Source organism: Plectropomus leopardus, chromosome 17, assembly GCF_026936395.1.
Source record: "Plectropomus leopardus strain MGB_pleo_1.0 chromosome 17, ASM2693639v1, whole genome shotgun sequence".
NCBI classification, from domain to species: Eukaryota; Metazoa; Chordata; class Actinopteri; order Perciformes; family Serranidae; genus Plectropomus; species Plectropomus leopardus.
Window position 1 is genome coordinate 24,361,250 of NC_142192.1, and position 27,110 is coordinate 24,388,359.

General features: G+C 39.7%; 1 protein-coding gene across 2 annotated transcripts in view; it reads right to left on the reverse strand.

Moving 5' to 3' along the window:
• The window catches only part of ext1b (exostosin glycosyltransferase 1b), a 186,871-nt gene that overhangs the window by 57,489 nt on the left and 102,272 nt on the right, over window positions 1-27,110 (reverse strand). For both annotated transcript variants that reach the window (XM_088090801.1, XM_042506855.2), the window contains exons 2-5: window positions 18,267-18,360; window positions 13,207-13,314; window positions 7,930-8,049; window positions 2,505-2,637 (exon numbers count right to left, since the gene is read on the reverse strand). In XM_088090801.1, the coding sequence (XP_087946927.1) occupies window positions 2,505-2,637; window positions 7,930-8,049; window positions 13,207-13,314; window positions 18,267-18,360 (455 nt within the window). The remainder of the gene's footprint in view (window positions 1-2,504; window positions 2,638-7,929; window positions 8,050-13,206; window positions 13,315-18,266; window positions 18,361-27,110) is intronic.

Consider the following 27,110-nt stretch of genomic DNA (forward strand, 5'->3'; position numbering starts at 1 on the left):
AATCCATTACCATCATCAGAGACTAAATGTACACTAAATGAAAGCAGTGAACACCAAAGAGCGATTTCCTCCTCAAAAACTAATGTCTCATTGAGCTATTTGCTAGAGGAAAAACTATCCAACATTTTTCAAGAAAACAGCAAAGTTAAGATTAATCCAATTTAAAAAACAAAGCAAAAATGTTTTTGTTGCAGAGCTTTTTTAATATTTCAATCACTGTAATAGCTCTGTTCAAGACAACGGCATGCTTCCATCTTTAAGAAGCAGACTGCAGAAGGTCCTTTCATGTTTCAATATGACTTTGTTAGACTTTGCACAAAGCCAGGTCTGTCAGAAACTCTCCTCTCAGTTTGCTTTGGTGTCTGAGTTGTGTAAGAAACTGACCAGCCTGCACAGAGTCTTGACCTCAACCCCATCCAAAACCTCAGGGGTGGCAGCCAGGCATAATCACCAAACACCAGTGGTTGACCAGAAATGGTCCAAAATCTTGTGAAAAGCTTTCACAAAAGACTGTTATAGCAGCACATTAATGCCCCATGATTTTGGAATAAAACACCCAAACAGTATGTATGGTGTAATGTTCTGGTGTCCACCTACTTTTGGCCATGCAGAGTGAATAAGTAGGTGTCTTTGCAGTTTGACACAGTTTTGTTTTATGTCTTAATTTATAGTTAATTTAAAAGGTTTAGACTACCATTATGTTAACTGTTGCCTTGGATTTACTGTTACTGTTATTTTTGATTATAGATGTTTTCATTGAGTGGGTTCACATGGATGTGTACAATCTGTTTATGAGCCATATGATCATACAGGAATATGGTGTTTTCTTGGGTACAGAGAAATAGGGTTATTCATGTACATAATATGTATCAGTAATCTGGGAAGTAAGTACTGGAGCTGTGAGGTTTGCTAAAACAAAGTGACAATGGGAGATGAGAGCAGCAGGAAATATTAAACACTACACTGGACATTTACTAAAATACTACTTGACGACTAAAGTGCTAATTTTTCTCCACTCCCATTGCCAACATCCACTGTCTCCACTGGGTTACATCACTTGGCTGAAGCTGAACTGTACCGATAGCCTGCGGCGCTCAATCACCTGGAAAAGGTGTGTAATTTGATGTCTCATAAACGGGATAAGGACTTTACATGCTCAAACACATAAACAGGATAAAAACAGGTTAATACAAAAACCCAGTCATAAACAGGTTATTCGTGTCTATGTAAACACACTCATTTTGTTGCTAGGACAACAGCTTTTGTCCCTGTTTACTTCCTGTCAGCTGCTGCATTAACAAACATCCCAAAAGGAAATATAAAGCGACCCATTTAGGATGTTTATATGGTTAAGTTTTAAAAGATCTATGAAGCTGTAATGTTAAACTGTCTAATATCTTTATTTAGTGTGCCTTTATCACAAAATGTTATTAAAAAAGCAGAATGAATGATCAATTACATACTATTAGGGATTTTTGAAAAATAATTCTTAAGTATATTGCTGTTAAATTGTATTGTTGTGGGCCTAAAAAAACCAATATCTTTTGGCTTCTGAATGAAACATCCATTTAACTAAAGCAACAAAAACAATCTGCACTCCCACTGTGCGTGTCTGAGTGTTAATATGCATGATGTGTGTGTGTGTGTGTGTGTCTTGTTATTGGCTCTTTGAGAACAAAAAGAAGTGTCAGTTGGAAACAAACTCCACTGCTTTGATTTTACTCAATTACCCATCAGCGACAAGCCACCTTGTCTCCTAAAAGCCCATCCGTGTTTAATTGCTTCCTCTTTGACAAACAAATAAACTTGTTGGCGTTGTAATCCATGCCTGTCACCGTGCCCATCCATTTTAATATCAGCCCTCCACTCCGGGTGCTCCATCAACTGAATTTGCGTGTTTGTACCATCGCCGTCTGTCTATGTTTGAGTGTGTGTGTGTGGATGTGTTGCGGCAGCGCTGGATGATGATGGAGTGAAGAAGTGAGGGATGGAGAGGCTCCCGGGTCACAGATATGTGGCGGGGGAAAACTCGGCGTTGCTGAACCGTAGCGGCAGGAATTGGCCTCGCCGCAGCGGTAGCACCAGTAGCAATGCTGACTCAAAACCCAATGATGGACGGGCTGGTGTGTCAGCATGACTAATAAAAACATCCGTCAAAGACCCATTCCTCCACTCCACTTGCTGCCACACACACGCTGTTGGAGGAGGGCAGTAGATCAGGAGGTGGAGGCCATATTTCAGAAAAGCTCCAAATCCACAGCTGGACTGAAAATCTATGGAAAGTTTTAACTTGTGCAAAAGTTGTGACAAAATATTTGGTGCATGAGTGACAGACGAGGAAGAAACTTATCTGACCAACCTTTCAGGATCAGTTCTTTGCTACACGGGAGTGTAGAAGTGTTATGTAACAACACTTTGTAAAGTGTATGACGTGTCTCTGCTTCTGTGTGTGTGTGTGTGTGTGTGTGTGTGTGTGTGTGTGTGTGTGTGTGTGTGTTACTGACCCAGTGTGGCGTAGTAGAAGGGGAAGTCTCCCAGGTATCCAGAGTACTGCGGCATGGCGAAGAGTCCTCCAGGGTGACTGTTCCACATCAGGCTGCTCCTGGAGCCGTGCTCCAACACGCGGTCCTGGATGATCTGCAAAAGGTAAAATCAAGAAACACACATTAGACTACGAATGAACTCCTTACAACCTTTATCTTTAACTTACATTAAGTAGCAAGGGCTGTTTCCACCACTTTTTAAATTAAAAATATAGTTATTTTTACCTCCAGATGAACTTGATGACTGCATGAGATTGTCTTTGTTCAGTTATTAACAGAATGATGGGACAAAATGGACAACTGATTATGGGAATTATGAAAGTCCATAAGCATAATACATTTACATGAGGGGGGAAAAAAAGTTGTTTTTCTGAATTAATTAATTAGATCGTTATCTAAGAATACAGGGAAAAGTTTTTACAGGGGAAAAAATTAGCTCATTTTTACTAATTACCAAAATAATGATATTGAAAAAAGGGTTGTTTTTCTGAAATAAGATTATTATGTCATTAATTCAGGAAACACAAAAGCATTTCTTTTTTCTAAGAAATCTTTTCACAAAATTACGGGATAATTATATAGTTAATTTCAGAAAATCAGAGCATAGTTTTCTCAAATTGAATGAAACAATCTTACATTCAACTTTCTTTGTTGCTTTGCGACTTTTCTTTACTCTGTACACCAGGAACCCATCCTAATTCATCTAACTTCAAAGATCTTTCTTTTTGTTGAAGCTGTTTCTCCATTTTTTGTTTCCTATTTAGTTTTTCCTTTTCTGACAAGAGGATCTAAGGATAAAGTGTGTTCTACAGGCTGTGAAATGTTGAGACACACTTGCGATTTTTGGCTACTTAAATAAATTCGATTTAACTGACAAAGTAAAGACCATCTGCCAAGGTGGCAAATCTATTAAAAGGGGTTACTCAAATTATTTAGTGATGTAATCATAAATTTGGGGAAATAGCCAGAGAGATAAAAACTGAATGTTTAAAATCAAGGCCGTAGAGGCTGAAATATCCCCCATAACCCTGGCTCCTACTTTTTCTGTTACACAATCAACAGCATCTTTTTTAAGACCCTCCCTGAGTCATACAGCCTTACTATACTATTATACTATTACTATTTTTTTCTGTTGAGCTTTATGGCAGTTGACATATGTGTGTTGCATTGATGCAATCATCTCAACAGTCCCTTGCACCATCTATTTTGGCTTTGCCATGGTCTATGTGAAAATGCACAACATAGTCTCTAAATGAAGTGCATGTGCGAGTAGTGAAAATCACGGGCACTGTCTGAAAGGTTATCATAGTAACTGAAGAGGAACTATGTGTGAAAGAGGCTTTAATTTGGAAACTTCATTAAAAGAAACTTTTACAAAAGTGCCAAAAGCTGTATACCATACTGACTCACAGAGAAATGCATATAAAATGATGCACAAGACATCTACCATATTCATTAATCAACTATTTAACAAGGAGAAGTTAAAGATTACACTGATGCCAACAAACTGTGGATAAAAAGTCTGATCTAACTTTGAAGCCTTTCAGTGGGGAGTTTAAAGAAATTTACAAAGATCTGTGTTGCTTTGACAACCACAAAGAATTTAAAGGACACACTGTCTGTTGCCAGGATCAGACTTGTGTCATTTTAATTACAGCAGGGTCTCTGTATCCTTCAGGCCACCCTGCCAATTGTGAGGCTTCCTTTTTAATTTATCTAGTTAAAACAAACACCAAAAACCTACCTTTAAATAACATTTCACTCAGATCTCACAGGACTCGTAAAAATCAGAACTATTTGTGTTGATGTGGGAACAGACGTTTGCCTTTCAGATTATGGCGGGTGAAATATTAAGGATTTGATCAATGAGCCTTGTAATCACACCTATAAAACATTTCACACTGCGAAATGAGTTTTCACACAAAAAAACCCACCAAGAAGCAGATAGCCATAAATGTGAATGAATATCAACACGGCTAATGTTCCAACTCCCAATAACCCCATTTCAATTCAGAATGAGATTCGGTGGATTATTCAAAACCTAGTCAGTGAATTAGAGCAGGTGGAAAAATGTTATAAAAGTGAGTCCGCGGGCGTTTGGATGAAAGTTAGAAAGCTGGCTGAGCTTTCCAAATGTTTGCTTTGTATCGCCTCAATAGCGGCTATTGATCGTGTCAAGAGTGAATCGCAGTGGCACAAAGCTGAGCTGAAAGAAATCTAAGTTATTGTGTAATATTTCCTCGGCAGACAAACCGAGCTGAGGTCTTTTTAAGCAGATCGCCGAGTCAAAGGCATCAGCGCCGGTCAGCCTCACAGACAGAGGCCATCAGAGAAAAAAAGCCAAACACAGACAAAGTCATCAGCTGCATTTAAGCACCAGTCAGTCAGGCCTGCCCCGATCCTTTCCGTGCCCAAATGGAGCAGTCAGTCAAACGGTCAGACGTGAGAACGGCTGCTATTTTCCCCAGCTGCAGCTCGCCGCCGGCCTCTGCTGAACAGGCAGGCGGAGGAAAGAGATATTGCTGCTGTGCCCTTGAGCCATGCTAAATTGCTGCAGTAAAACAGACACAGGTTTGCGGCCGTGTTTTATGGCCGCGATTGAATCGGGGAGGTGACGCCTGCTGGCTTGACGAAACGGACGGATGTACTGTATAGAAAGAGGTGAGGAGAGTCAGGTGGGCAGCTGATAGCTCTTTTGAATTGTAGAAAGATAATAATATAGCTGGAGGGAGCTCACTGTAATAATATTGACAAAGCAACATAAAAATTCATCACATGGAGGTGGCGATGTGAAGGGAGAGAAAGAAAACAGCACTGGGTGAGGCTTTTTTTTTCTTCTGCTTTCCCTAGCTTTGTCCCTGAGGGCAGTCGATAACCATTTGCCTCAGCCGAACAGATTAACTCGAAATCCGTTAACTTCTCTATAAAAACACTGCCTGCCACCTTAAAAACCCAGAGCCCTTACACCTTATGAGGGGCAATTTTGCTCGCTTGGCTGCGGCTCCTCCCCCGTCGGCAGCCCTCAGTCGGGACATGATGGACGACTCAATCTCACCTCAGAACAGCCACAATCAACCAATTAGAGCATGATAGATAAATCCTGCTTCTCTGGGAGCACACTGTGAGCTCGACTTTAATAGGTGAGTTTAATAGGTGTACCAGCAGCACAGACCCGGCTATATTGACCTTGTGATTGGTCGAAACACGGCTGCTTCCTGACAGGAAACACCACATGATAGGTTGAACTCATGTTTCCTGCCCTGCTCGCCATCCTTGCACACACGCACACAGAGTTTCGAGTGTGAAGTCAATAAAAAACAAGATTGTTTGCGAATGTGTGTGAGGAGATTCAATCTGTCAAGATATCGGAGTGTGTGCATGCTTTGTGTGTGTATCATCACGGATCTGCAGCGAGGAGGAGGAGGAGGAGGAGGAGGAGGGTGTCGGCTCGACAGGATGAATAAACCATGTCGCTCGTTATCTCGGGGGCTGCCACGGCAACGCCATTTACATATGTCACCCCTTCTCCTCTTCACCCTTTCTCCCACCACTCTCCTCTCGCCTCTTTTTACAGGACAGTCAGTCAGGATTAAGTGTTTAGCCCTTTGCTGTATTCAACGTGAACACACACACACACACACACACATACACACACACACACACACACACACACACACACACACACACACACACACATACACACACACACACTGAGTCGCAAGCTTTCGCCGCGTCCCCCTGCTCTTTAGTGCGGAGTGACAACATGTCAGCGAGGTTATGCCTGGGTGGTGCCACGTGTATCTGGGCTGACACACCTTGACATATGGAGATGTGTTTCTCACTCTTTGCGTGTGATAGTGCACAGCGAGACGGGGCCAGATAACAAACAGACCGGATATGTAGAGCGAGTTAAAAATCTGACTCCAGACACTGAAGCGACGACACTTTGCCTGCCAAGTGTGTGTGTGTGTGTGTGTATGGAAAAGTCAAATTCAGATGTAAGATTTGGAAGGTTATACTGTAAGTAGGATTGTAGGATTGAGGAGAATCTTGCTCCGAGGCTTTAGCGCCACAGTAAGAGAGGAAATTAAATGCGTGATGGGATACTGGGGTGAGAGAGGAGGCGGGAAGAAGACGACATTTGTAACCACAGCGTGAAGATCGCAGTAAGCCCAGGTGTTATCCCGGCATCTATAAACAACTGGTTTAAAATGAATAATGAGGGTGGGGGGGTGGATGGATGAAAAATTTTTCCAGTCACAAATCTGTCTAAACTGGATTATTGTTAACAAAGCGGATGTGCGTGACAAAAAGAGGATGGAGGAGGGAGGGAGGCACCTCTAAACTAGCAAGTAAAGTTCAGCTAAGTTTACATTCTACTTTGGTGCATACGATACTGATCCTGCTTTCCCACTAAAGTTAGCGTGTGAATGCGGGTTTTTTAACACGGGTAAACCCACGAAATACTGTATTCACACCATCAGCGTCAGCTTTTGTGTGTGTGTGTGTGGGGGGGGTGTTTAGTTTAGTAGGCAGGAGAACAGCTAAACAGAAGACGGCGTTAGGAACAGAGGTCTGTGAAAACTTTTCAGTGGTTTCTTCTCTTTAAACATCTCTCACATATTAAGTCTCTCTTACGGTAATTAGTAACAACACGTCATTGCATCCTGCCAGTTAAAGAGCTGAAATTATCATGTTCAACAGGGTGTTGTGTTCCCATTAATGCCGAGCTGGAGGTGATAAAAACCTGTGTGTGCTGCAGAGTCATTTGACCCGGGTGTGAATACCAGTCGTACGCATTCTCATTGCATTAAGAAGCCAGATGTTAGTGGGTGTTAACAGATTTTTTGCGCAGTGGGAATGAGACTTTAGAGCTGACTGCTTCATGAAAGCTGTAAGAAACAGAAAAATACTGTTTATTATTTCTATAACCACCACTACATCTATTACCTCCTAATACTAACAGCAGAGGGACCACTACTGTAACAACTACTACGACAATCAATGATGGTTTTTGCATCTTTCAGCAAGCAAAATAATTGTTCTAATATTTTGTAAAATGTGGAGTTTCCAGCACCAAAGGAAAACTGAGTCAAAACTTAAATGCAATACCGTGTTTCATTCGATTTGAGTAAAACAGAAAGCAGGTTATGACAAATTCTCTGTGAACATGTACTGAAATGTCCTTTAACTCTCTGTCCAGCCCTCTCTTTTGCTTTTAGCCTTGTACCAAAGAGAGGCCTGAGAATAAAGCGAGGATTGCAGAGAGTCTGCTGTGACACCGGAGCCCTCTGAGAGAAAGATTGATGATGGAGGAGGAGGAGAGATGAAGGCGAAGAGGCCAGAAAGGCGGGCGGCTGTGTGCATGTGTGTCTTGAATCCTCACCTCCAGTGTGGTCAGCACTATCTTCTCCACAGACGAGAAGTAGGCCTCCCAGAGGAACTGAGTCTGCTGTCTGAGGGACAGGATCTTATCCTGGTGGATGGAGCGCACCGTGGTCGGGATCTGCAGACGACAAACAGCAGTCAGTCATCATTCAGTGCTGATGTGGGACCTAAACTGTGGTGGCAGGAAGATTAGAATTGTTCCCAGAGCTGCACTCAGAAAAATCCCATCAACAGATAAAGCACATTAAGGTTTGGAGGCCTTGTGAACTGCAGGCTGTAGCAGATATTGCAGGTTTCTAGAGTAGCAACCAAGACTATTTTTTAGTAATTTAGGTCAAGTCTAAGTCTTAAGTGTTGTAAAAGCACTTCTCAAGAAAGGTCTGGAGTCCTTTGGGGCAAATTCAAGTTGAGTCACAAGTTCTAATAAATAAAATGCAAGTCGGTTGCAAGACTTTCAGGTCTTTAAACGGTGACCATTTTGCTTACAGCAGAGTTACTAAAGTTACTTTAGTTTACACAGATGATAACAAGTCCTTTTAACAACTAGGCCTAACAGTGTGAGGCAAAGGAGTGTTTCCATTCAAGGCCTGCCTGTTCCTGCCTCTTTTTTTTTCGACTGTCAAAAGACAAAAATACATCTGACCATAGGGTCCAGCTAACCTTGGCTGCATTCAATCAGAATAAAGTGTAGCAAAACATTTATTTTACTAGAAACGCTGATGCCTTGAACACTTCCTTTTCATACGACGTGGTTTGATTAAAATCCATACATTTCAGTTCAATGGGGCTTCGCTGGCATGGGTAAACTTACATTTACACTGCAGAAGCAAGCGTGAAATAAAAAACTTAAGATTGTGTGACGATCGAATAGAATTTGATTTCTGTACACATTGCTGCTGATTGCTCTATATACAGTAGACATACCACACACACACACGCAAAACGAAATGTTCTTGCTTTTTAATTATGCATCTATTTGTATTGCTGCTGATTTGAATATCATTATTGATTTTTTTCCTTGTATTCATTTATATCATCATTTAATTGTATCTGAGGCTTTGCAATGTTGTTTTACAAACATTCATGCCAATAAAGCAAATTGAATTGAAATTGAATTGAAACCGTTCCTCAAAGCCTGTCACCAGCATAAAGGAAAAACTTTCACTATAGTACTTCCAACTCATGACAGAGACCGTTTTATCGGGTCTTGCTGGCATGAACACCATACAACAAAAGACATGTTGTTCTGTCACAAAAATTAACTTAAAGGATGTTGTTTTAGGTTTTCACATTTTTAAGTAGACTAGTGGTAATTAATCAGCATGATTTGGGCTATGATATGTGGAGGTTGGCAAGTACGCTGATCAAGGATTCGAGGACTTATTATTGTCATTATACAGTTCAGGACTGCATAATCAAATGTAGTTGTAGCCTCCTCCACAACATATACTGAGAAAGTATAAAAATATATTTTAAATATGTAAATTAGAATAGAATACAAACCTAAAAAAAGCACTGAATGAAGAAAAATAATATATATATATAAGCATTGTGATAAACATGCTTTGAGTAGGATGCAATTACAAAGTGCTGTGAAAATTTCATATATTTTGCCATGACCTGGATTTTTTTTTTCTCCAGATATTTTTTAGGGTGTTTTTGCCTTTAATTGATAGGACAGCACAAGTGTGAAATGGGGAGAGAGAAAATGACATGCAGCAAAGGGCTGGAGCTGGAGTTGAACCTGGGGCCTCTACACATGGGGTGCCTGCTCTATCCACTGAGCCACCAGGTGCCCTGCCATGACTCACATTTTAAATGATCTTGTATCAAAGTGTTAGGTGAGGAGTGTCACTGTACAGTAACCATCTCAGAAAATATCATGGTTTCATAGTATACATGAGGAAACTTTAATTGTTGTCTATTACAGTGAAGTAAAGGAGTAAAGGAAAATGTCTTGGTTGATCACTGAATTTTTTAAAAAAAATGTAAGTACGCATAGAAAAATAAAAAAATAAACCAAATAAAGGTTACATTTTCATCCAGTTTCATTCTCAATACTGTAGATAAGCAGATGTACATGAGATGATTACTGTCATTTTTCATACCGTGGTATACCTTGAAACCTGTATACCACTGCAACCCTATATGTAAGCAAAAAATACTTCAACACTTCAAGCACTTAAAATAATAATAATAAAATAAAATGAAATAAATTCAAATAAAAAGATTTTGGTCCACATGTTCAGCAGGGGCGGGGAAGGATGGGTTATGTAGCTCCTCTGGCTCACCATTGTTTAGGTGCATTGATCAAAGTTGTATTGTTAAAATGACAATTTAAATAATACAGCCTAAATATAGTAAAAAATATAAAATATTGAATATGAATATTGCATAAAAAAGGGGGGGGGTATTTAAAAAATATATAAACAAAATGAATATGGAAAATGTAAATAAAAGATGTGATGTGAATACGTTAATACACAATTATGTAAGTGCTTCAAATGAATGTAAGTGATTATCAGGTACTTGTGTTCGTAATAACCCATAAAATGATAAGTGCTTTCGGGATCAAAACATGAAACACTCAGGGTTTGGGGCAGGTTTAGGTGGGAGGCCTCTGGTAACGGTTGCCCGGGTAACGTTAGCTAGAAGACAGTAGCTAATGTTAGCTAATGTAACGTTAGCATGACAGCGACGCATCCATGTACAAGCTGTGTAACGTTACAAAGTTTAAGTACTGGAGACAATTACACTCAAGTATTACTGTGTACTCACTCGGCAAACAATAAGATGACAGTAGTTTCAGTGGTGGACCTGTGGCCGCATACGGTGCACTCATGTTAGCCTGTTGTTGTTTCATCGTCTCGCCCGGTAACATTAGTAACGTTAGGAGGACAAAGTCATCTGTAACGACGCTCACGTCCACATCGAGCAAACCGCTCAAGTTGTGGGAAAAGTCACTTTTCTTCTTTTTTAATGGATTACATCCAACATTAGTTACAATTTTCTGACGACGACGTTACCTGCTGCCTGCAGCTTCCTGAACTGCTCCCCGCCCCGCCCACTATTTTGAATTTCACGCGTCATACTCGTCACGTGATTGCAGCTATTTTATTTTATTTTATTTTTCACAAAAGTACTTTTCAAAACGTTGTAAGAAAAATGTCACAGTTACAAATTAGATATATTGCTCACTTAAAAAAAGAATTTCTCAGCTGATAAAAAGTTGGTAATTAACTTGATCACAATATTAGCAAAATATTATAGCTTATCCATACAATTAGCTAAAAAACGGCAGCCTTTTTATATTTTACAGAAACTTGAAAACAATTGAAAACTTACAAAATATCAATTTTAAATTGGCAAGAACTATTAGACATTTTATTTCCATCCTTTTAGCAGACAAAGTTGTTGTTTTTTTTAATTTTTCATTATGTTTCTTTATTTACCCTAAATTTTATTATTATGCAATTTAATTAATTAATTTATCATTATTAAATACTGTCAAGTTTTTGTTTTGCTTGTAGCGGAGGGGCTACTTACTATGGTTGCTGATGCAAAAACGGGAAAACATGAAAACACTTATGTCAGTATTTGCACCATCATGCTGTGGTGCAGTTGGTGATCTCCATAGACGAGGAGTCACTTTTTATGTAGATGTAAACGGCTCAGTCTGAGGTAACAAAAACACAATAATTCTTATTTTCAGGTGAATACAAATCAAAGATACTTATTGTATATTCTTCAATTTCTGCCAATATATCCCCCTTAATCCTACACACTTGACTTTTAAGGGAACAGGGAACAAAATACAAAGCATTTGAAAAAGTAAATAAGAAATAAGAGTAACAGCAACTATCAGTCATCAAACAGTATTAAGGAGGAAAAGCTAAAATGCTGCAGCAGCTTTTGCTCAATGCTTTTGTACTTTATTCAAGAGCTGTGTAGTTTAATCCGTGTGTGAGTTCATTTGTCATAGTAAAGGGGGGATAATGGCAAATAAACACTTTTTATCCACTCTTTAGTAAATACTGCCATATCCTGCAACCCAGAACATTTTTACTGAAAAAGTAAATATACTGTATGAGCAGTATTTTTCAAATAGTTCTCCTGGTTTATGGGACTGTTTGTTATTTATCAGAGGGGAGGAGGGGGTGCAAAATGGGAGAGGCCCTTTAGATCATTTCTAAACAACATTTAAATGGTTGTATTTTGTATTTCTTTTTTAAAATTACACTCAGAGCCCCCAAACCTACAATTGAGTTTTAAAGGCTATTTTCTTTGCAAATCTCCAAAATCACACCATTTATAATAGGCAGAAACTGTGAATTATGGTTATTTATGGTGAAGGGAGGGTCATGCATCTCCCATTCTAATGTACAGTACAAGCATAAAAAATTAATGAAAAACATTAACCCTTTGAAATCTGAGCGAAGTGGCTTGATTTCTTTCAAAAACATGGGAAGAAGGCAATGAGCAACTTAACAAGAAATGGCCCCAAAATTAGTCGGAAATTACATGAAAATAAGAAAAAAGAGTAAAGTAAAAAACAACAACAAAAAGAGACAAGAAAATAACATTAAGACAATGTACAATAATAACAGCTTTCTAGACATTTCCTTTTTTGGGGGGAACATATCTAATAATCCACACACAACCAGTTTTCAAGTCATTTTCGTGTCACCTTTGAGGGGTTTTTTTCTATTCTTACATTTGCAATTTTCCATACAAGGTGTCTGAACACAGCACAACAAAACTGATGTCAATCCTTAAAGGGTTACTATATGTACTAGTTGCTCTCAGCCCATCACATTGTTGTAAAATACATAACTCCACTGACAGATCCAGGATGGCTCAGGCACACTGGTGCTGCACAGAGTTATAAAACTCAATGTCAAACAATATTATTACACACTTCATTCAAATTAAGACTTAATGGGCATATAATTACTTTTCCCCCCATGAAGTTCAAGCAATTCCAGCCAAATCCATTTGCCCATTCTATTTATTTGCCGTCTCATATAACAATGTGAGGCTTTGAGCGGCATTTTTCAAGCAGTGCAGGACTTGATATGATATTTGCGTTTGGTTCAGTCGTCGACCAACAGAAAACAAAACAGGATTTGGGGAAATATAAGTGAAGAGTGTGTGATATGGACAGTGGGAAAGAGGTTTTGTTTTTGGTGTGTGGGACTGCTGCTGTGTCTCTGTCTGGTGTAGTTTTTTAGGTGATACATGTGGTTCTGTGTGAGTGTCGTCTCCGGGCCGTTACCTGCAGCAGGAGCCTCTCGTCGCCGATCACTGCGGCTGTGTTCCAGTCGATGATCTCGGAGAAAGGCAGCTCCCAACCGTTACTCAGCATCACCGGCACACATGCAGCCTGAGACACACACACACACACAGACAGAGAGGGAAGCTTGGACATGATCCTGAACACAATCACAGCTTAACCATGAACACTCTGCTACATATTGATCCGCATTATTAAAGCTGCAAAATGCGGCTCTTTTCATATAAAACCTGCACTGTATTATAATTGATCAGTTTGTGTTTGTCTGTGACCCCTTGTGTCCGTGCCTAAATTCCCCATATGGAAATTGGATTTTCTTAGATTTTTCAGGTTTCTCTGGTGTGATGTTAATCCATCATACATAAAATCATTACTGAGGCTTGTAGCAGCCAAGCAGGGAAGTCACAACAATGATACACGCAGCATAAGGCTCCATCATTGTCTTTATTGATGCCAACTTCATCAGCTGCAGACTAGATGCTGTTTCAGAGTCAAAATCCCATCAAAGGGCTGAAGTTTTAACAACAGAAAGGCCAAAGCAGCTGCCTAAAAGCTGTCATACTATAGATTTAATCGTGATTATTAGTCCTAATCATATGAAAAACACTAGTTTTTTGAAATGAAATTTTTCCAAATGACAGAAAATTCAAACTATTAATGGAAATGGCAAAACTGCAGTATGCACTTAGCTGTATTAACTGAACCTTGGGTGCAGCGGAACAAGCTGTAAACAACCTTATAAAGCTGATAAACAAGTCTGATATTCATTCTCCTTCTAGCCTTGTATTTTGCCACTAATGTTGGGGGGGGCTATGCTGAATTCAAGTTCATTATTTATCATAAAACAATTAAGGAGTAGCGGCCGTCTGCAGCAAGATTCTTAAGTCTCCTCCAACAATTCAAATTAAATATGTGTGAAAAAAGAACTCACAATAAGAAGGAAATATGGGTATAAACATAGAAAGTACAAGTTAAAATATGGTATACAACCTAACAGATAAAATCTAAAATAAAGTATTGTAAATTAGCTATATTAGTAAGAGAGAGCCAGACAGACAGAGAAAGATGCTAATGAGTTGGCATTTTTGCTCTTCCAGTTCCCTCATCTCAAAATTAATGATTTTTTTTATTTTTATTTTTTAATGGGTTTTGGTTTGGATGCCTGAAATTATGTCTGTGGTTAACACAAGTTTAACCCTTTGAAACCTGAGGGAATCGGCTTGATTTCTTTAAAAAACATGAGAAGCAGGCAATGAGCAAAGAAAGGAGAATTGACACAAAAATTGAAAAGAAATCAGTTAAAAGTGTAAGAAAATTACCTGAAAATTACTTTAATAAAAAAACTACGAAAAAGGAAAAAGAAAATGAAAAAAATTTATAATAATTTTGAATATGTAACTATGATAATTAGGAATATTGTTTCCTACTAGCTTTTTAAAATATTTTTCCCTAGCTTTAAAAAAAAAAATCATTTTCTAAATCTACTAATTTCTTTTAATTCCTGGAACATTTCTTACCCAGTGACTCATTGCCTTTTTTCCCATGTTTGTGAAGGAGCTCGCACCAATTTGATCAGGGTTAAAAGGTTTAAACACTTTGTGAAAAGCATCTGAAAGCAGCACAAGAAAAGTGGTGTCGATCCAGGTTTCAAAGGGCTAAGAGACTTTCACATTTTGTTCCACAACATGAAATACATCAGTAAATATCCCACTCATGAATTTTGAAGCTTTTACGTGTCTTATAAAAGGTGGTTGCGAACAAATGAGACTGCAGAATGTCATCATGCCGAAAACATGGCTTTACGCCTTCGTTGTGGTGGCCATGCCAAGTCATGGGAATGTGGCGTAATTTGTTTAAGATAAACTAAGATAAGATAAGATAAGATAAGATAAGATAAGATAAGATAAGATAAGATAAGATAAGATAAGATAAGATAAGATAAGATAAGATAAGATAAGATAAGATAAGATAAGATAAGATAAGATAAGATAAGATAAGATAAGATAAGATAAGATAAGATAAGACAATTCTTTATTAGTCCCACAACGAGGTAATTTGCATTATTACAGATGTCTGAATATCAGTTATGATAGCAAAATTGAAAGAGAGAAAAAGCCCAAAAATGAGCAGGACCTGCTGTGACTGGCTGCCTCTCACACAGGGCTATCTTTGAAAATACAAAATCTAACATTATAGTCTTACATTAACTTTTCACTTCTGGCAATTGCATATGTGCCTAAAAAATCAGAAAATTTGTGTTCACCTGTGAAGATTATCTTGCTGAACAAAATGTGTAAAAAAATTTTTTAAAATGCAGCTACAGTGCACAAATATGAGCTCAAATGTATCCAAACAAGGCATAAAGAACAATAATCGAACTGCTTGGATCATTGTTACAAAATTTGAGATCAGACACGAGCTTAACACGACGCAGCTTAGCAATCAGATAAACAGAAATAAGCTTGAACATACAATCTAGATAAGGAGGCAGGCAGGCAGCATATGGCTACAGATAGCGAGGAATTCAATATAAAGATGAGTGATATGGATATGAAGAAAAAACCAGCAGCAATTTGCTGGAGAGCAGATCACAGAGAGTCCAACATCCTGGATCTACTGTACATAAACCAGAAAACATTTTATCCACTCTGCTGTAACTCCACATGCACAAAAAGAATTTCTTAATGCAGTGCTTAATAGTTCTGATTTTAATTATCTTTGTGTTTGTTTGATTTTTAAAAACTGCTTAGTTAGTTTTGGAGCTGGAAATCAAAGAAAACAACTGCAGTTTGTTTACTTGAGTTAGTCTGACTTCAACTTAAGAGAGCACTCTCGTTGAGTGTGTGGCTATTTCTTTTACAGCTGCACCTGTTGACACATCAATGCTAAAACGGTAACTTCAGTCGCTGAGTTAATTACTCAAAGGAGGCGAGCAGGAGGAATGCTGAAGAGAGGAGAAATGGGAATTTAAGAAGATCAAAAGGCAGAAGAAAGTGGATAAATAGATGTTTAAAAAAATGAAAAGAGGGGAGGTAGTGAAGCTGAATGTGACCTTTTGGCAAAGGAGTGGCAGAGAGATGGAGGGATGAGAGGAGAGGTGGAGGGAACAGCTGGTGTGTGTGTGTGTGTGTGTGTGTGTGTGTGTGTGTGTGTGTGTGTGTGTGTGTGTGTGCGTTTGTGGTGGGAGTTTGATGCAATGACGGCCCTGTCACTCCCAGGTCATAAAGGTGTCAGCTAAACCAGATCTGGCCCTCGGGCTCTGCTGCTGTCTCCACCACACACACACACACACACACACACACAACCCCATGCATACAGATATATACACAAACAACCTCCAGGCATGCATGCACACGCACCCATGCACACTCACACACACACACACACACACACACACACACACACACACACACACACACACACACACACACACACACACACACACACACACACACACACACACACACAAAGTTGACCTCTGTTAGCAATTGCTTTCTCATGCAAAGACCAAAGCCTGTAAATACTCTCCCTCCGTCTTCCTGTAGACGGTGCGCGTCGATGGATGGAGTGAGTCAGACAAATGGAGAAAGGAGAGAGGAGAGAGGAGAGGGCATATATCCCTCCAGAGTGAAGTGTGCTGGTATGTGTGTGTGTGTGTGTGTGTGTGTGTGTGTGGCAGCTGATAGTGAGATAAGCGCACTTATGTGGGTGCACTCTGTGGACGGTAAGGAGAGGTAAAGGACAGTGCAGTAGTAATGCGGGAGAGTAGAGTGCAGTTATAGAAATGGATGAACAGCCGAGAAAAAAAAGAAAAAGAAATGTGAAGTGTGTAGATTTCAAGAGGTCTGAGTGGAGTGGAGGTAAATGCAGATCCTGTATTAGAGTTTACTTCACAGGTTATTATGGTCATACAGTCTGGTGAGGTGTTACGGCACATAATGGCAGCAATTTTAACTTGTTCTACACTTAACCTTGACAAGCTATTATACTTGAAGTCACAAAAACCTCATGATTCCATCTCTACATCACTGCGACAATTGTTTAATTTGTAACTTGAGTGCATGAAAGAGAGACCAGTAAAGATGAGGAAAAACCTACAATTTTACCCTCTTTGTGCACTGTAAAATCTGACAAGTTGATCTTATTTAAAATAATACATAACTATTAATATAGATATAAAGATATAAAGTGCACATAAATTAAGATTAATAATTATATTACTTATGTGTCAATGCACTCAGTTTCCTTGAATTAATTTTTTTAAAAAAAAATCAACTTTTACAGCATAGCTGCAAACTGAGACGGCCAGTGTGGAGAAAAATGAAAAATCACAATATTTCTGACCTCAATTTTGATTAAAAAAAATTTATATATATATATATATATATATATCTTTACTATAATGCAGCCTTTAAACCAGGCACAGCCAACACTAATGACATTACATTATCCAAAACTATGATGATATCTAATCTCATATCAAAGTTTTAATACATTATTGATATATTTCCCCGCTCTGGTTCACCATCACTGTAACTATTCCTTAAGAAGTCATTATTTGACACTGACAGCATCTACTGTAGTAAAGAGCAAGAAAGCCCATGTAGGATGGGAGGGAGTGGAGGAAATTAGGCAATTACACTTGTTCATCTGACAGTTGATTAAAATTATTGTTAAATTGAAAATATAATTAAATCTATTTTTCTAGCAGCTTTTACATCATCTGTCTACAGTTATCAGGCAACAGTTTATCATCAACCCAGTGTAACATCATGAAATATAGTTAAGAGGCATGTAGGTGCCGCTAATCTTCTCAGTGAAGGTCTTGTTTGTTTTTATTAATTACATTATTAGTCTGAGAATTAAGGTGGTAATGATTTAGTGATCCTTTAATGCTGGAGGTAGCACCATTAAAACAAATGCCAAGTGGGAGGTTTCAGTGTGGGAAGGGAATCTTTTTCTTCATGGTAAAAGTGCTGGTGGGCACAAATTTACAGATTGCACAGTGCTTTCTCATAATGCGATGTGTGTTTCTTGTTTACCTGCAGAGCCTCGAGGAAGCGAAAGGAGCCCAGTCGTCTGCCACGGGGCACCAAACAGAAGGTGGAGTTGTGGAGCATCTCCTTGTAGTCGTACCTGCAGAGACACAACACACACACACACACACACACACACACACACGATGAGTTCAAAATGACAACATACTCAGAAAAATGTGTGTAATTAGAGGACTACATACATTACATGCATCACTGTTACTTGTTGTAATGAGATACATAATTAGATAGTATATCATAGCTGAAGAAGTTTTAATGCTAAAAACAATATGTGAACGATATACAGCCATTGTCAAAGTATGCACATTAACAGGACCATTTTTATTCTTTATGAAACAAAATAGGCAAATCAGGAACACACACACAGCATGTCAAAACACCCGTTCATTTGGTAGTAGCTTTAGTTGCTGTTTAAGTCCACTGTCTGTGTCATAATTCAAAGGAAAAGCTCAGTTTATTACAAGCACAACTTGCACTATGAAGCTGATGAGGCGAGAAACACGACCTGTCAGATAATCAGACAGGTTCAAAACAAGCCAACAGTTTAGTTAGATTATCAAGATCACTTTATTTGGAGAAAACGAAATTAAAGGGGATCTGTTATGCTTACCGTTATTTTCTGTCATATATATAAACGATGTATAGTGTTGGATGTTTATATCAAACGTGGCTAAAGATTCAAATAACGAGGTTAACGAATGTAAAAGTAGTTCCTGTGAACAAAAACCTCAGGCTTCAGACTCAGCTTTAAATACTCAATGTTCTAAATTTCAATGTTTTTTCTACTTTTGAGACAAGATAAAATCAGCTCGCGATAGATTTCTCTTTCTTTCCAGGCCCCAGGAAACGAGCCAGGCTTTGAAGCCAATTTTCACAGTGGTCAAACTGGGTGATTACATCTGTCACATAATGCCCGGCAGCACAAAAATAATTTTTCCCAGTGACTAATATGGCAAAAGAGATGTCTGGTGATCAGAGGACGCATTTTTAGAACGTCATAACTGTCACAATGTGACTTGTTTTACTATCTAAATTAGACCCATTTGGTCTGATAACATTTGGAAAGTCGCACAATTGATTCATTTTGTCTCCGTTCAAATTAGCAGAGCGACAAACGATGAGTAGTCCGCTTAAAGGGAAGTCTCTGGTGTGCCTACTCTATGGGCCATACAGTGCGGGACCAGCACCGATCAACTGGATCATTTTATACACGGCAGTTGAACCATTTTTGCTTCGTGCACTACTGAGCAACTTTCATACGAATGAACGGAAGCTTGGGTGCTTTTGATGGCGATTTTTCGCAGGACAAAGAGCCTCTACTCTGCAGCATATTTATTTCCTGGCTGCAATGACATTACAGAGATGCAGAAATACAGAAGACCTGGAAATGCTAACCAATCAGAGCAGACTGGGCTCTTTTGGGAGGGGGTCTTAAAGAGACGAGCGCTAAAATGATTTCCAGACAGAAGAGTGAGTCCATGCGTTTCTGCACAGACAGTGTGAGGAAACTAATGGGTTTTTTGAACATTTAAGCATGTAAATATTTCTAGTAGACACCAAAAATACAACTATGAACCTGAAAATGAGCATAATAGCTCCCCTTAAAGTACACCCAAAAATGCTTATCACTGCAGCTCAAGTATCATGGGTCATATTCAAACCAGAAATATGGCCTGTAAATTGACGTTCGTGGAATCATTTTTCCCTTCACTTTTCTCCTCTTAATATAGTTGGCTACGCTGTGGATTGTTTACAATCTGTCTCATTGTGTGTTTTCCCACAACGTCTGACTTCTTTTTTTAATTATGTGGCCACATTCCCAAATCTCGGCAATTAACTTTGTGCTCGCAGTTATATTATTAATGATAGAAACGATGGCCAAAACTAACAAAATGTGGTCCAAGTTGTCATTAATGTCGTAAATGTTCACTTTTGTGTGTTTCTTTTTCACTAAACAGCCTCTTCGTCCATAAACTCTCTCCCCACGCCTCTCCCTCCTTCTCTCTTCTCCCCCCTCCTCCTATCTCAAACACCATACGCTCCTTTGCACACCCGCTCTTCTTTGCTCGCTACCTTTCTGAATCCCTCTATCTCCTAAAGCAGGAGGCCGACTGCTCCCTCCCTGCTTCCCCCTCTCCCAGCTCCTCTTTCTCCTCCTCCTGGCCCCTCATCCCTCTATCTCTCCAGTGAGGTGTGTCTTATTGCTCTCCAAACAGGGTGATCAACCCTGCCAGGGGTAATGAGCTGAGAGTGACACCTGCTTCCACCACACAGCTGGCTCTGTGTGTGTGTGTGTGTGTGTGTGTGTGTGTGTGTGTGTGTTCGTGTGTGAAACAGAGAATCACAGAGACAGTGTTTATCTGTGCATCATCCTGTTCGAATGCACGCTGCTTTTCTGTGTTTTGACATGTACGACTTTAATATCGTATTTACTTTCTCCTCCGCTGTATAAACATTTAACAAGTCACTGAATGCTCCCAATTTATTTTGGTTCTCCGGGCCTTTTTTCAGTCTTTATTCCTTCTCGCTTTCCTGCTCTCAGTCTTAATTTCTCCAAATGTGGACACAGCAATGTCTCCCTGTGTGGATTATTTCGCTCTATCTCTCTCATGCAGACACACAAAGCAAATAAATGCCACCCAAAAGCTAACATGCCAGCCAACAGAGCAGAACCAAACGTCACAGCGTTGTTGTGTTGTTATTTCCTACTTTTTTAAACATTTTCTCTAATAAATACCCTTTTAAAAAAAAGGAGCAGATCTGTTTTTGCTGTTTTTCATACATATTTTATGTCATCATGCGCCCAAAAGTTGTTTTCTGCTTCAAGAAGACAGTGATCACAACAGTTTAGTGTAAACTAGATCTTCTTGCAACAATGAGCTCAGAAAAAACTCTAGGAAAAAGGCAGAAAAACTGGGAGAAAGCATAAATTAGATGATAATTATACACCAGAGTCCCTCTAAAAAATACAAAAACACTAAAAATTTAGGCACTGTCTACATGTACAAGATATTTTTGCAAACACATATCTTCAACGTTTTGGCCTCTTTTCATGCAAACGGAGATTCAGGTCACTAAAGTGGAGACACTTAAACATGCCTTAAAGATCTCTCAAAACATCAGTTACTGTGTATCTGTGTGGACATGTTAGACAGAGCATTTGAGAAATGATGACGTCATCTCCTTAATTTGCACATGCATATTGTTGCTTTGTGTAATTAGCATGAGCCTGAACAGCAACATTCGAAGACTTTTTGTAAACATTTTGCTCATTCTAATGCCGACTTGGTTTCACTCCTTTTCTGTGGCAAACAGGGCCATTTGCTGCACCCAGTGTTTTCACTCCGTGTGTGTGGTGTTTTTAAGTCTGACACTAATGACTGTTTTGGATCAGGCCCAATCAAACCAGCAAAGCAGATGTTGGGACACTTTTCACAGTGGGATTGTTGTTGCTGAGTGGTGGAAGAAAACTTTTGCATGTCCAGAGCATCACTCATACCTTTACATTAAACGGGAATCATCTGCAATGAAATCCTCAGTAGGTGCTTTGAAAAATAGAACGTTAGCCTGTTGTGGACGAACATATTTTGTAAAGGGGAGGTTGTCTGTGGAGAGGAGAGATATCCGTTTTCAAAAATAGTTGTAAACATGTAGACAGGGCCTTAAACTACAGTGTCTGTGCTGTCAATTCGGTTTTCTAGAATAAATTTCCATGCATTTTTTTGTATATTTATTTCTTAAATCCAATTTTTAAGATAAAAAAGTATGACACTAAAATTGGACACCATGTGGAAAATGTAAATAATGAGCCCTAAGGGTTGTCCAGGTTGGGGGTTAAGAGACTGGTGAGGCAGGAAATCATTTCTCATTTAGCTGTAATCTATACAGGGTGAAGGTTACAGGACACACACACACAAACACACACACACACAAACACACTGTAATGCACACACATTCTGCTGTATTGACGATGCTGTGGATGTACTGTAGCTTGTACAGAAGTGTGACAGTGATTGCTGATGCTGCCTTCTGTGTGTGCCTGTGAATATGGACTGAGCTGACAGGGCAGAGCTGGAAGCCAAGCACTATGTTCACTCACACACATGCATGCACAAACACACACGCACACACACACACGCTCTTAATGGTGATTGCTGATGTTGCCGGCAAGATGCTGCCTTGTCTCTTCTTCAGCCGAGCTCTAATGAAGTGCGGGGGACATGACAGCCTGTGATAAAATCCCACCCTCATTCACACCTACATGCATAACGTTCTGTGCAGCACATAACACAGTTATCGCACACACACACACAGTCGGACACACACCGGCGAGCACACTGCGAGCCACAGACACACACGCGGCGTGAACAAGCGACAGCTGCACGCCCTCACATTGACGTTCCGTCACCTGTCGATGGAGACGAAGAAGCTATCTTAGCCCATATTTCCACACCAGCTGTCTGCCTGGACAGTGTCTGTTTGGGCAAGTGTGTGTCTGTGTGTGTGCACATGTGTGTGTGTGTACAAATCCACAAAACAGGCAAGCATCTGATGGCAGTGAATATCAATGTGTGGATTTAACGTGCAACAGCCCTGTAAGACATTTTCTCTAACTACAGAACTTTGGTGGGTGTCGGATCTTCTGCACGTTCAGTAAAATACAAATGTTTTCTGCAAATGTTGAAAGAGAACTTCACCATTTTTTCAACATGAACTCGATCTATTTATGTTCGGAGTAAAGTGTGACATATTACAACATGTTTTTAGAGTGTCCTTTGTGTCTCTGCGGGCTGCTACTAAAACTGCTGTACTTCCGTGAACCGGTGACTTCAGTGGTACACAGAAAAACTACAAGTTATTTTGGCTTGCATCCAGAAAGAAACCTTCCTTTTTTTTGTCTGGTATTGCAAACTAGCTGCATGCTCGCCACTGAAAATGGCATAATTTATTACAACTGCAGACAGAGGATTTTTTCAGGATATTTTTTACAGTGTACTGGCCCACTCAGTTACAGACCAGAAAGAGAGAGAGTGTGTGTGTGTGTGTGTGTGTGTGTGTGTGTGTGTGTTACTATACGTGAAAGTTGTGGTCCTTGCTAAGGCAAAGGTGTGCTGGAGACTATGGAAGAACTATTGGACAAATATTTGATGAATGGCTGAGTTTTTTGTCATTTTATTCTGCCTCTGCCTCTGTGGATTGACCGAGAGCCACTGCTCACTTTCAGCGTTTTCTTTTTTAGGTAGCTGTGGCCGGTTAGAAACTCACTGGAGACCTTCTTCAGGATCACAATGATAAACTGAGTGAGTATTTTATGCGGCCTTCACATGGATTCTGACAGACATCAAACTGGATGTCATTTTAGTGAACGAGAGCAAGACGTTAAAATAAGGCGAGGTCGGCAGAGAATACCAGCAACGGCAACAGTAAATGGCATTGCTGTTTGAAGTTAAAAAATGTAACGTTTTGCCGCCCTCCCAAACAGAATTTTCAACTGGATATTGCATAGCTCTCACACAAGGAGAAAACATGGCTGATGTGGACAACAAAAAGCTAATCATTTTGGTGCAACAACACGCGGAATTGTAAGAGAAAGCGGACATATGGCAGGCAATGAATAATGGATACATAAAATAATTTTTTATTTAATACATTTAATCAATTTTTTGACACATCACCATAGTAACATATCATCAAGCGTATTGTCTTTTGCCGTCATGCCATTCCGTTGAATTTTTTTTTTTGTCCATGCAGTCCAGCAGGTGTCGCTGGTCCACCGTCTACCGTCTGCCGAATTCCATGTGAACGCAGCATAAGTCACCTGACGCTGTGTTTTGGCTAACAAAGTATTAGCTTTTTGCCGTGTTGGTGATAAACATTGTCCAGGCACTGTAAAGTAAGGGATGGCAGTTGTTAATGACACTATAGTGTTATTAGATTTATAAGGTTTTTTTCCGGTGTAATGGTCTAACAGCGATGTAACATATTTCAGACACATTTTTACTTTTTGTAAAAAAAAGCCGTGTTGGAGACGGCACCCCCATGTGCTGGGCAGGTTTGGGGAGGATTTTGAGGTTGAGCATCAGGAGCTTGGACGCAACGCATCTGTGTACATGTTGGCACTGTAAAAAGGGAAGTGCAAGAAGAAAACCTCTGTCAATACAGCAAACATCGAGGAAATTATTGCTCCAGTTGACCTCATTTACTATCAACACTGACTGGATATTCACTTAAAACATGGCAAATTGCTCCTTTAAGAATTCCATAACTTCTCTTCTCAGTTTTTTTAAAATGTATGTTCATTTTATACCAAGACTCTCCTGCAAATTTCTGCAATTTTTAGATAGGTGTCCCCAAAGTACAACCCTCCTACAATTCACCTGCTGTGCATTTTAACCTCATCATGACTGGGATTGTGTTTTAAGGAGATGATTTTCCTTTACAGAGGAAGTCTTGGTGCTTTAGAGATTTGAATGAGGCGAGGAGGTCGCAGGAGGAGGCCGACACGAGGACGTCCCCTGCCGTGTAAACCAGCCTTTCGCCCTGCTCCTCTCCTCACTCGTCTTCTTTCCCTCCAACCTCCTGCTGGTTTGCACTTTATGCTGGGTTCAGAGGCCACAGCTTGCCTTCGCTGTCTCTTTCTTCTTCTTCTCCTCCTGTTTCTGTTCTGTCTAGCTCTCGCTTCGTGTTGTCCTTGTGACCTTGAGCTGGCGGAGGGAAACTACAGCCGAGCTACGAGCCTGCAGGCTGTGATTGTGTGTATTTATATTTCTCCTCTCTATTGTATAGATGTGTGTATGTATGTGTGTGTGTGTGTGTGTGAGACAGATAAGACAATAAAAGCAGGACGAGGAAAAGAGTCATTCTGTAAAGGTGAGGCCTACTGGAAGGGCAAAGTGGTGCCACGTTTGGAGTGAAAACAGCAGAAAACGAAGTTGGCGTGCATTAAAATATTTTCCAGACAGAAAACACGGCTTGATGTAATAAAGCACGGGAGATGACCTCTGCGTGAGCGCCCTGGTGTTTTGAATGCATACGAGAGAGCGTTTCGAGTGCACCTGTCAGCATGTCCAACAACTGTGAAACAGTTAGGAAACACTTCTCCACCAGCCCCGATGGCAACGTCCTACACGGTTGCCGTGGCAACCTGCCATTAAGTGCCTTCACTTGCAGCGACTTAATTACACGGGATCGGCGCTTCATCCACACAGACAAGGGGGTAAGGGGGGTGAAAGAGGACAGGGATGGAAACTGTGCTTTTTAATAAACACACAATCTAGCTAATCTCCATCAACCATCCACACTGCGTACTGGGACTGAATTCATTACCCAGTATTGGTATTTATACCATGATGAAAAACTATTGAATCGACCCTTCCTTCTTTGTTACTGTTGCTACACTCATCAAGCTTTCCAATCAAGAATGACACATATGACGTTCGTGATAGTAATGAAGACAGATGTACCATTAAACATCTGTGGCAATTTCATAAAACACAAAGAAGTAGACAACTGGAAATCTCTCATTTCTAGTTAATGACTTTAATTTTTGTCATCTGAAATGACAGCTGTTGCTAGCAGATTTTATCAGCTGTGGCTACTCAGTTAACCCTTTAGAACCTGAGCAAGCTGGCTTGATTTCTTTCAAAAACATGGGAAGATGACAATGAGAAAAAAAAAAGAAAAAAAGACAAGAAAAGCACCTGAAAATTAGATTTTTTTTAAAAGAGAGAGTGAGAGCAAGTTAAAAAAAATACCTGGAAAAAGTTCTAAAAATTACAAGAATTTTACATAATTTTAAATGTGTAATTCTGATAATTATAAGTGTAGTTTTAAATAGTTAATTTAAAAAGAAATCTAAATATATTGTTCCTTGCAATTTGTGGAACATTTCTGAAGTTGCTCATTGCCTTTTTTCTTTAAGTTTTCAGAACAAATTGCACCACTTTGCTCAGAGGTTTAGGATCCAAGAGGTTTTTTTGTAGAGCATTTTGAGCTGAATCTGTGCGCAAAATTTTAAGTCAGTCGGACATCTGATGTAAGGGGCGTGGCCTTTTGAAAATCGCATTTTTGGGCTTTGATTAAAGGGAAGCAATTGCACATCTTATTGTGTTTCTATCTCATTCCATATCACAGCAACATGATTTCACACCAAAATAATAATAACAACAACAAAAACAAATTCAGACAAACTTAACTTTTGGGATTAAACCATTACAGTAATCCTAAACTCTGCTACAGTAGAGACATGGCCTCGACACAATGGTCTTTCTGTAACCACACAGAGTGATGTAGTTGGCAATTGGTATTCTCGGCCTTGTAAAAATGGTTATGCTATCACGCAAGTTTGCATTTTGCAGCTCAGGTTAGTGCAGACAAACACTGATATGACTATTTAACAGTGAAATGCGGTAAAGCTAAGGTATTAAGTAGCATAAAATGAACTTAAGTACCTCTAAATTGTTTTTAGTGTGGTACTTGAGTAGATGTTCTGCCCAGATTCCCAAAGGTGTGCACTTGGTGGGCTGCCACCTGGACAGTCTGGTGCCATGTGGGCACCCAGCAGGCGCCTGAACATGAAGCTTCAGGGTGATGAAAACACAAAACCGCAACCAGCCGGAGTGCCTTCCAGGGAGCAGCGAAGAAGAGATCCAATTTACTGCTTATTGAGACCGTTGTTACATTAGCCTCCTGGACCTCTCTCCCGTCTCCCTCTGCCACTCTCTCACTAATTTCTTTGTCTTCCAAAGTGGGTTTCGGTATGTGTGTGTGTGTGTGTGTGTGTGTGTGTGTGTGTGTGTGTGTGTGTGTGTGTGTGTGTGTGTGTGCAGG